General features: G+C 39.3%; 1 protein-coding gene across 1 annotated transcript; it reads right to left on the bottom strand.

The window, feature by feature from the left end:
- Window positions 1-3,148: 3,148 nt before the first annotated feature.
- Window positions 3,149-4,090, bottom strand: LOC107157534 (olfactory receptor 7E24-like). Its single transcript, XM_015503894.1, has one exon. The coding sequence runs from the start codon at window positions 4,034-4,036 to the stop codon at window positions 3,149-3,151; it is 888 nt and encodes a 295-aa protein (XP_015359380.1). The 5' UTR covers window positions 4,037-4,090.
- Window positions 4,091-11,558: the final 7,468 nt, after the last annotated feature.

The following is an 11,558-nucleotide window of genomic DNA, read 5'->3' as shown; positions in this document are numbered from 1 at the left end:
ATATATATATATATATATATAAATAAAATAAGATGATAAGCATAAAAATTAATGAGTGACTCAGAGCACTCAGTGCTGGCAGGCAGGAAGCCCTCTCTATCAGTCCATGATGTGAGGGTTACTCTTGGCCTCTGTCTCATCCTCACATCACCTTCCTAATCTTTTTAGAAGGCTTTTGAACTGTTTAGAAAGATCCACATTTTGCTATTATGGGTGAGACTTTTATGAAAGGTAGATACAGTGTGGGGTAAAAAGCAAATTTTGAATAAGGTTTCTGGTATCTGCACCATAAACAAGAACATAAATGGTCTCAATTCTCATAGTTGAAACTTTGCATATTAGGATGCACATGGGTCAGGTTACCTAAACTATCATGTTTGTTCTCATGATAAGGAAAGAATACTTCCATGAATCCTCCCCTAATGCATGTGATCCCTTTGCACTTACTGGTTGAGGTGTCTCTGTTCACAAACAAGTACAGAATTAAGACCTTCCCATGCCTGATGCCCAGTGAAAGCTTAGACTGTGTCTTCAGGATTCATCGGAGTACTGCATTATTATATAGCTGCCTCCTGGTGAAGAGTGTCACAGGGAGATTAAGCTACAGAGATCACTGGACATGAACCACTCACAGAAGGACGGCTGGCACAGCCTGATTACTGACTATTATATTGTCTTGGAGGCTTAATGCAGAGCTCCTAATTAGCCAAATTGGTTCACGTTATCCCAGTCTCAAAGGACCTCCTAATGTAAATGGATGAGAAGAGGAGGAAGAGGAAGAAGAGGAGATGGGGAGGGGCAGCAGAGGGAGAAATGAATGTCCACAAAACATGTGGACCCTCCCTCTGCTTAGAAGGAATCTCATACACATGCTTCACTTCTTCCACTTACAAATTTTGCAGAGATTCATCTGATTTTATGTCTATTTTATTAGAAGAAAATATAAACAACAAAAATTACCATGTTAACCATGTCAAGTCAATGCTTGGGTGGCATTAGTTACATTCACATTTTTGTGCAACTATTACCATCAAACATCTCCAGAAATTTTTCATCCACTCAAACCAAACTTGGGAATCCATTTTAAAAATGCCACAACCTTGGTGACCACCGTTTGCTTATGAAATATAAGGAATTAAACCCGTCAACATACAAAAACAACATGCTCTAGGAAGATGGATTTATAGGAAATATGTTAATCTTGCTGCATTTTCTGACATACATCCCAACTGGATGCCTCAGGTCCTGAAATTAGACAGTTCTGCCACAGAGCTTCCAGAAGGGACATTAATGTTGAGTTCCTCAGGCTGCACAGGAAGGATACAGCATAGAGGTGCCCGTGGGATACATCGCTTAGTCCACCAGAAAGGCCACATCACTGGAAGAATGTGACACAGTTGCAACACAAGACACTTCCATGCTAGAGACATAAAACTAACAAATAAATGACAGGGGAGTCCCACACAAAAATGCTTCACCCTTCTCACCTGTGGATGGGATTGTTCCAATGCAGGAAATGACTTCATAGTGAGATGAAAGGATTACTTGTCGTGAAGTAGGAGGCAGAGGGTTATGGTTGAAAGAAGTGTGCACAGGAAGGGAAGAGGTGACAGACAGGAAAGGGCTTAGGAGTATCACTGACCAAGTATGTCACATGCATGTATCAATACACCACAGTAAGACCTCTATCCTGTAGGATTAATATTCTTCATTGAATTTTTTAAAATGTAACATAAAGGGAAAATAGGTGTCCATCATTGAATAAATGGATAAAGAAAGGTGGTGAATATACAGAATGGAGTTTTATTCAGCCATAAGGAAAAATGATATTATGTCATTTGCAGAAAAATGGGTGGAACATGAGAACATTACATTAAGTGGAGTAAGTCAAACTCAGAAGGTCAAGGATCACATGTTTTCTTTCATTTGTGGAAGCTATAGAGGAGAAAGGGAAAGAAAGGCAGGGGTTATTGCATGACAAAGGGAGGTCAGGAGAGTAGAGGAAATGAACAGGGAGAGGAAGGGAAGAAGGGATGGAGGGGGAGTGCTGGGGAGTTATACTGACCAAATTCTGTTGTTATATTGTGTGCATGTACAAATATGTAACAATAGATCCCAACACTGCACACAACTAAAATGCACCGATAAAAATGTCAAGGAAAAACTGCAGAAATCCACTTCATCATCAAAAAAATTATAATCACTGTTCTTGACAACTAGATCTTGTAGGAGTTTTAATGAATTCCTATAAAATTCCAGGTCTTGGCATCTCTGTATGATACTATCCACTTGCATATTTCTGCCCCAGAGGCAATTACTGTCAGAATTGAGGGTAGATTTTCCTGGCACTGGTTTCATATCTGCATTTATTTTTGTATACATAAACAGTTTTCTTAAGCACATGCCTAAAAGAGTACATAATCTCACCTAGGTAGTATGCAACAAAACACCTATTGCCCTGCAATGTGCTGATTTGTTTCAACATGTAGTTTAAAGTTTCTCTAAAGAGTACATACATTTATTTTGAAAGCTTTAAATGCTATGTGGCATTACCCCAGAGACAAACATCATTTGTTTTTTTAGCTTCTGATTACAATGAAACTTTCAAAATTTGTGTCCTTCTCCATACCATATAAGTGAGCCTTAATATAATATGTGGATGCACCTGAGTTGTTTGGTTTATGTGTTAGTCACCTTTCTGTTACTGTGGAAAAAAATACCTGAGGAAAATCACTTAAAAGAGGGAAAACTTGTATTGGAAATAAGAAAGAAAAAAGAAAAGAAGGAAGAAAAAAGGGAAAGAGGGGAAGGGTTGGGGGGGGGGAATTCAATCCACAGACAAGGTTAGAGGTCTCATGGACCACTTTTCATCCAGCATTTGAACACTGCTGTTATTAGGACAAAGACTCCAACATGCAAGTCTTTGAGGGGCATTCCAGATTCAAACAGACCAATTTCTAACAGCTGTTCACATTCAAGGTCCAGACACCTATAGAACTATTTCTTAATTTTTCCCAGGATGAGTTCCAACCATTCTACTATAAAACTTGGTGAGAAATTAGCATGTGGGGCACATGGACAGGACTAGGTATTTGTCTTTGTTGCATTTTCAAAAATGCATGGCAACCAGACCCCACAGGGGCTGGGATTAGACTGTCCTGATCTGCAGCCTCCTCAGGGCATTTTTAATGTCCCTGTTCCTCAGGCTGTAGATGAAGGGGTTCAGCATGGGGGTGACCACAGTGTACATCACAGAGGCCACTGCATCCTTCCTGGGAGAATGTGATACAGCTGATCCAAAATACACTGCAAAGCCTGTTCCTAAAAATAAGCAAAACACTGACAGGTGAGAGCCACAGGTAGAGAAGGCTTTGTACTTCCCACCTGAGGATGGGATCCTCAGAATGGAGGAAATAATTTTATAATAAGAGAAAAGGATCCCTGAGAAGGGGAAAATGCCGTAGATGGCAATAAGAACATACTTGGCAAAGTCATCAGAGAAGTTGTGAGAACAGGAAAGATTCAGAAGTTCAGAAGGGTCACAGTAGAAATTGGAAATTTCCACATCCTTGAAGCTGGTAACTTTTAAGATCATCAAATTGTGCAGCTGGGAGTCCAAAAGACTCAGCAAAAATGACCCCAAAATTAAGAAGCCACAGAGGCGAGGGTTCATAATGACTAGATAACGTAGGGGGTGACAGATGGCCACAAACCGGTCATAGGCCATCACAGACAGAAGCATATAATCCATACAGACAAGAATGGTAAAAAGAGACATCTGTGTCAGGCATCCTTCATAGGAGATGATATCATTGTGAGTTTGAATGTTTACAATCATGTTTGGAACTGTGGTAGAAATGAAACCAATGTCAGCCAAGGACAGGTTGGAGAGGAAGAAGTACATGGGGGTGTGGAGGTGGGAGTCAGAGCAGACAGCCAGGATGATGAGCAGGTTTCCCAGGATGGTGACCAGGTACATGGACAGGAATAGTACAAAGAGGATGGGCTGCAGGTCTGGATCCTCTGAGAAGCTCATGAGTAGGAATTCAGAGACACAGGTTAAATTTTGTGCTTGTATGTTTCTTGGACACCTTTTGAAAAGCAAAGAAAGTGTTTAAAAATACATAAAACAGGCACCCCTCATTCTGGAAACATTGAAATCAAGTTTGCTCAGGAAGGTGCTCAAGATTTAGGTCCACACACCTTCAACAATAATTCTCAATAGTGAAAAAACCCATCTCCATCATCCACCCCTCTTTCCATACTCACTTGAGAGACATTGAACTGAGCAATGTAGAAGTCCAGAAGCAAAGGAGGGAATAAATTCATGATCACAATGAAATATTGCTTATCTTTAAGAAAAAAAGGAAATTAAGAAGTAGTTTGATATACCTCTTTTGGTTCTAAGGCCTTTCAACAAAGTCCTTTGACAAGATATTTGAGACTGCATAAGGACTGCTTTTCCTGACAACTAGATGAATGTTGATGGATCATAACAAGAAAGCAGTATGGACCCATTTTCTGCAAAGGGGTCTCATCATTCTCATTTGCCTCCTTTGTTCATTAAAGTTTTCTAATTAAAAATTAAGTAACATAAATAAAAATCCTATCCTTGGTGAACTTCAAATTTGGATAAACATGATTACATAAATAAAATTGCTGACCACAATGTGGCATTAGTGTGCACTGTACCTGTCAATGATTTTAAAATCATAGACTGTAAGAATCTCCTTTGAATTGTTTTATTTTATGCAGGTTTATTTTATCAACCCATATAATATCAGCAAAATATCTGTTATATAAAATGCCCCTTGATTTTTTTTTTTTCATTTTCTTGATTCTGTACTCCATCTGGCTTGATAAAACTGGATCATAGTTTTTTGATCTCAAACCCTTAAGAACATTGTTGATGATCCAAACACTAAGTAAAGACTCAAAACTCCAAGTTTCATTTCCAATCTACTTATTTCTTCTTCATAGATTTTCTGGTCAGTCATTCCTGACACATTGATTCAATTCTCCTATTTAGGCTACATGAAATACACTTAGGTTCATTATTTATAATTTCTCACTGTGACAGAATTGGATACAGTATAAAATAGAGTACAATAAGAAATAATGTAACAACTTCTTGGAAACCTCCTCATTCGTCAAAAGGGGGTAGTAATTACCCACTTTGTATGGCTGTCATCAGAAAAATTTTTTAACAAATCCTTCAAGTAGCATAACTTGTAGTTCTTCCTGTGCATATTTTAGGATATCTAACATAGTGATATCATTACAACACTAATTGTATCAGCATATCCATATGTGAAATTCTGAGTGGTCTTTTTTTATACTACAGCTGAAATCGACTATCTAACAATATCCTAGTGTGTAGAACATGCTCTGTGAATATTGCTTATTCTTATTATCCATAACATTATCACCTATATTAAAACATATGAATCTGATAATACTTGTTCCAGGACTAACATTGGCTAGATATCTGAATTATTACATAGGAAATTTGAGTCTTAGTATCTCTGCCTTTTTCCATTCTCCTGCAAACCTGTCTCCCAGACACAGATATTGTCTTGAAGTGGGTACGTGTAATTTTCTCTTGGTGTTTTCATGTCAGAATCATCTACCATGCAGTTTTCATTTATAATGTTGCCTTAAAAGTACTTAAAATACTTAATTTAAGTATTCTGCAAAACAATACCTATTGCCCATGAAATATGCAAGTTTACATTAACCTGAGAAGGTACTCTGTGGAGTACATTCACCCTCTGAAAAGTCTTTATCTGATGCAAAGTGTTATCTGTTGAAAGGACACAATCTTTTAATTGGGTAGTTTAGTAATTTGATAAACATTTCAAAATCCTCTGCCAATCTCCATGTCACTCAAATAAGAATATCCAACTCCAATAAATATGTTGGTTGGGGCTAGGCAATTGATTTCCAATAGAAAAATGCACGTTCAATTTTGCTATTAATAACCTACATTTATGCCCTTCAAGGACAGCCAGTATTACCCATATCTTCTCAATCCTAATATGTATCAGGAAAATGAAGCATCACCCCAAGTAGTAATAATCTCTCCTTGATGAATCCTTAAGAAAATTTGTCAAATTCAGGAAATACTCTTTCCCTTGGATCTATCTGAAGAGATCATGCTGGAGTCAAGAAGGCAGCATTTCAGACCCACATCCCACCTACCAGTGTGTGCACAGTGTGCAAATCTCTCCTCCTCTCCCTGCTCACTGCTTAATGGAAACACAGAAAATAACACCATCTCCAAAGGGATATTTGAAACTCAACAAATATTTGGTCATTGTGATTTAATAAAAAAAATCCATGATTTGATAACTATCCGCATTATGGAGGAAAGCCATGGTCAAGGGCAGTGGAGGCTGGAATGAAGTGAAACTCTGACCTGTGCCTCGTGGAAGGCTGAGGTGTTAAGTGCCCTTCAGTTTCTGCCTCCTTGCCTTTCTTCAAGCCCATGAAAATCTCTGCCATGATTTCTGAAACTTTTTCTGCTATGGATGATATTAAATGAAAATAAAGAGTCTCTACATCCAAAACATGGATACAGAGTGACAGTTTTAACTTGGGTCTATACCCATGGACACTGCTGAAAGGAAAGAAAGTACAGACAGGAGGCCACAATTTGCTAATCCAAATTCATTTTGATCAATTTAGGAAAGAAATGGTGCTGGGGGTTCAATGCTGAACAGACTTATTTTGGATGCCTCCCTGTGCCAAGCAGAGCATAGGCCTCAGGGAGTCAAAAAATAGAAAAAAATGAGACGTTCTTCCCAAATATCCAGCACACATATCTGTAAGGTCAAAATTAAAATGCCCATCCAGAGATAGGAAAATGGTCATTTTAGGTCACTGGACATATTAATTGAGTGGCATAAAGATTAACCTAGTAAGAACTAACAGTAACAACAATATCCAGATTTTATTTTGCCTGGATTTTATTCATATATCCTATATTATTCAAATAGGAGAACAAAGTATTTATACTTACTCTGCAGTTGCATCAATGGGAAATCAACCCAGATATCAAGGCTGAATCTAGACACCAGTGAAACTAGTGAACTTCCTTACAGAGATAGGGATTGGGACTGAGAGATTTTGAAATAGATGGATTACTTTTATTTTTATTCTTTCCCACTTGACATTTTCAGTATAGGTCCAAAGATCTTAACCACTGGTAAATCTCTGGCATTTTTAGAATCTTTACAGTTTTATGAGTGAGAATGAAATCAAAACCTAACATTATGTTTGCTTTGAGATTGAGAGGGTTGTTTTCCAGCAAGGAGGAGCATGTGATGAGCTCAAGGAGGTTCTGGAGGGGGCCCAAATGTGTGATCTGTCCTGAATGATCATCAGCCTCCCCTACTGTGACCTCTCCTGTGAACTGTGGCTGTTCTTCCGTGGTGCATGCAACAGGTGACCTCACTGCTCTGCCTGTGATCACCAGGAATCACAAGAGGAAGAGCAGAGTAAGCAAGAGAAATGGCTAGTGGGCTTGCCAATGGGACAGCCTGCCAGGATTCTCCTGTGATGCCCTGTGTCCATGGCCAGACAGCCCAGTGCAAACAAAACTGCACTTTTTCTGGTCTAACAAACAAGAACAAGTTCCATAATTATAATGTTCTTCTTTGTTTATTGTAAAGTATAATAAATTGGGCATGCATAACTACAGCATGGTGATATGCATGAAATGAAAAAAAGACATAGACCACATTGCTCAGCACTGAGTCTGGGAAGTCCTGCATATCGGTTTATTATGCTCTGGCTTCAGTCATCCTCCTCATCATCTTTTCACCACCTTAGTCCTTTCATAGAGGTAAGAAAACACTTTTAAAGAACCAACCCATTTTGTGCAGTTTTGGGTGAGATTTCTATGGAAAACAGAAACCAGTCTGGTAGAGAAAAAATTTTTAAAATGATATGCAATACCCTCACCTTAAACAAAAAAGCAAAACTTCACAAACCCACACAAAACACTGCATGTTTGTGTTCTTCCATCTGGCTACTCAAACAGTGAAATTTTTCCTCAAGATAAGGAAATGTTACTCCCTGTAATCCTTAGCACATCCAAAAGCTCTCTCTGTACTTACAGGATTACAATGATTCTCTCCTGGATCACGACTAATAAGTGCACTTCCCAAGACCCACACATACCTGGTGCCCAACAAATGCTCAGACTCTGTGCCCAGCATTCCTATGAATACGCTGTCAGCTGGGCGCTTCCTGATGCAGAACCACTGCAGGAGACACAGCCACGCAGCTCACTGGTCAGGAACCATCCACTGAAGGGCTGCAGGCACAGGCTGACTGTGGACTAATATAGGATCTTGGAAGCTCAATACACAGAGCTCACAATTAGACTAATTGGTCCATGCAATGCCCATCTCTAAGGACTTCCCAATATTAATGCAAGAAGATGAAGAAGAGAAAATTAAGTTCCACTTAAGATTTGGACCCTAGCTGTAATTTGGAGGAAAATCGTGTACTCAATTTTCTTCTTTCACTTCTGTGTTTTTCAAAGATACATCAGCTTTTAAGGCCCATTCTTATTAGGATAAAATATATACAACAAAATTTACTATATGAATCATAATAAATATATACCTCAGTGACATTCATTTGGTCATAAGTTATTTTTTAACTAAGCATTCAGTAATTAAAGAAATAGTGTATCTACTTCTTAAAATGATGGTCGAAGGACTCTACAGCATTAAAATGATGTAAAATTCGAAACTTTGTCTCAGGCCAAGCTCTAAGGGTCTACTGTCACTTCCCTTTGTTCCTACTTTGCTTTTCAAAAACTAATGGACATCTCTGCCATTGTTTGGGGGTAATTCTATCTAATTTGTTTTTGCCCATATTTTATTCTACCATCACATATTAACCACATAGGTAGCACAGATTTTCTGTTTAATCTGGATTCATTGTCATTGTATCAACAAGAAATCACCTTGGATGACATTATTGAGTATTGGAGATGCTAACAACCTGCCCATTGTTGCAGAAAGAATGAATCTAGACAACAGCAGCAAAAATTAAATTTTAAATCTGTGGTTGTGTTGCGTTAAACTTTTGACTTTTTTCCAAAATCAGAATATTTAACCTGGATCCAGGGGTCTTAGCTTGAGGTACATATCTGGTACATTCTTAACCCTTTCCAAATTCCTGAGTAGTAATGCAGTCTAGACCTGCTTTTGCTCTTCATCTGATAGAGATGGCTTATTACCAGAATGCAGGAGGATGTGGAAGCTGCAAGGGTATCCTGGAGTGGGGGACACAGAGAAGTCTTTGCTGGATTATTTGTGTCCTCTTGATCTTAGATCTTTGTGCTCATCTCAGCCATTTTTCCTGAATTGGTGCTGATATAGCCACAAATAGATCCCTCACCATAATTGTAACATATAAGCTTCTTCAGGGCCAACATCATAATTAAGCTTTTTGACAGCAAGTTTTCACAATGAGTGTCAACAGGATTTCACAGGAGTTCTGCAGAGAGCATATTCTGGTTTGAAGCTTCCTCTTTCTAAATGCAAGGTTTGCTGACAAAGGCTGTAATACACTCTGTCTCAAAAGATATTTGTATAAAAGGTAATATTTTTTTTTCCCTTGGTAACACTTGTGAAACCTCTGTCAAGCCTAAGACTATGGGACAAAGAATACCTGCCATGTAACCAACCACTATTATGAAACTCTGTCCCCAACTGTGTATAAATCTCAAATAATTTTCAGATCTAGAGTTCAGAGATATTTAGTCATTAGACTCTTGGGACCACTGCAATTTAAATAAACCTGCTTCCTAAAAATACCTTGGGTGTCCAGCCTGATCTGTCCTACATCAGTGCAACTGATGCCACAGAATGCTCTGTCCTGGGATCCACCAGAAATCCCAAAGGGAAGTGCACAGGAAAGGGATTGCATCCTACACAGACAGCAAGGTGAAACACAGGGTTGCTTGTGGAGGGGACAACCTGTCAGCACTGTCCTGCCAAGATGCCATATGCCTCAAAGCCACAGTGCACTTCACACATGGCTTCAGCTATTTGACCTGAACACCCAGCACAAGTTACTAAAATCTCTGATCTTTTCCAATATGTCAAATATAATAATGTGGCAATTATACCTTGATAAAAATTAGGCAGACAAATGTAAACACTGTACACATACCACCCACTAGCACCTGCCACCCAGCACTCTCTCAATAAAGGATCATATGTTTGGATGCTGTCCTCATCCAGGTGCCCCTCCTGCTCCTCACCTACATAGACATCTCTCGGTGCTGAGGACAGTGTGAAGAACACATTCCCTCCCTGTGGATGACAGTGTGTGATAAGAAGGATCAGTGTGGGAGGAAAGGAAAACTGTAGTGACATTGCCGCCATGCTCACCACCACTGTGAATGTCACACACATGCCTTGATGCTCAGCTCCCATGACTGACACTGTGCAGTGCTCTCCCCTCTGGGCAGCCACACTGCATGTTGGTCCTTCCTCCATCCTCACCTCCCTCAGCAGTTACCTATTTACACTGGCTCAGGTGGTCGTGACTAAGGAGAGTGGATTCCACATGGCTGGTACCCAGGGGCCTCCCACCTCATCTTTAGGGCTGACATCTGTGCATGCTCAGCTAGGGACTTCCTAAGACACAACCAGGGTGAGAAGAAACACAGGATGGGGCCCACCTGACTGGAGCCATCAAGCTGAAAGGCTGGAGGCAGAAGTTGCTCATTGACTATGGTGTGACCTTGGAGGCTCAATGCATAGAAGTCCTGACTGGCCAATAGGTGAGCATATTACAGACTCTACGAACTTGCTAATATTAATGGTGGAAGAAAAAATGTTAGAAAATTAACATTAATTAAAGTTTTGCACCAACTTTTAGCAAAAAGGAAGTTTATCTGTACTATTGATTTTTAATTGTTTTTTTTTTAAATAATACTTTCTTAAGTCCACTTTCATTATAGTAAATTTAAATTACAAAAAAAGTTGACATTATTACCATTATCATTTGCATAGCTTAGTGGCATTAAATATAGACATAGTGGTTCAACAATCACTATCATGTACTCCAACATTCTTTATCTAACCAAAGTGAAACCATGTCCCCAATGTGAAAAGAACCAAACATCCCTTCTCAACATGAGTTCCAACCACTTTACCATAAAACTTGGTGAGAAATTAGCACAAGGGGCATATTGACAGGATCAGGTATTTAGCTTTGCTGCATTTTCAAACATGCATTGCAACCAGTCACCATGAGTGCTGAGATTTGCTGTGCAGCCTCCTCAGGGCACTCTTAATATCCCTGTTCCTCAGGCTGTAGATGAAGGATTCAGAATGGGAGTGACCACAGTGTACATCAGAGAGGCCACTGCACCCTTTCTAGGAGAATGTGATACAGATGATCCAAAGTACACTCCAAAGGCTGTTCCTAAAAATAAGCAAACAACTTCCAGGTGAGACCCACAGGTTGAGAAGGCTTTGTACTTCCCACCTGAGGATGAGATCCTCAGAATGAAGGAAATAATTTTT

The sequence above is a fragment of the Marmota marmota genome, unplaced genomic scaffold, assembly GCF_001458135.2.
Source record: "Marmota marmota marmota unplaced genomic scaffold, marMar, whole genome shotgun sequence".
In the NCBI taxonomy this organism is placed as follows: domain Eukaryota; kingdom Metazoa; phylum Chordata; class Mammalia; order Rodentia; family Sciuridae; genus Marmota; species Marmota marmota.
The sequence above is the reverse complement of the archived record's forward strand: the minus strand, read 5'-3'. Positions and strand labels throughout refer to the sequence as shown.

What these genes read in the sequence shown, in the direction of transcription:
- LOC107157534 (XM_015503894.1), bottom strand. Translation starts at nt 4,036, where the DNA reads ATGAGCTTCTCAGAGGATCCAGACCTGCAGCCCATCCTCTTTGTACTA.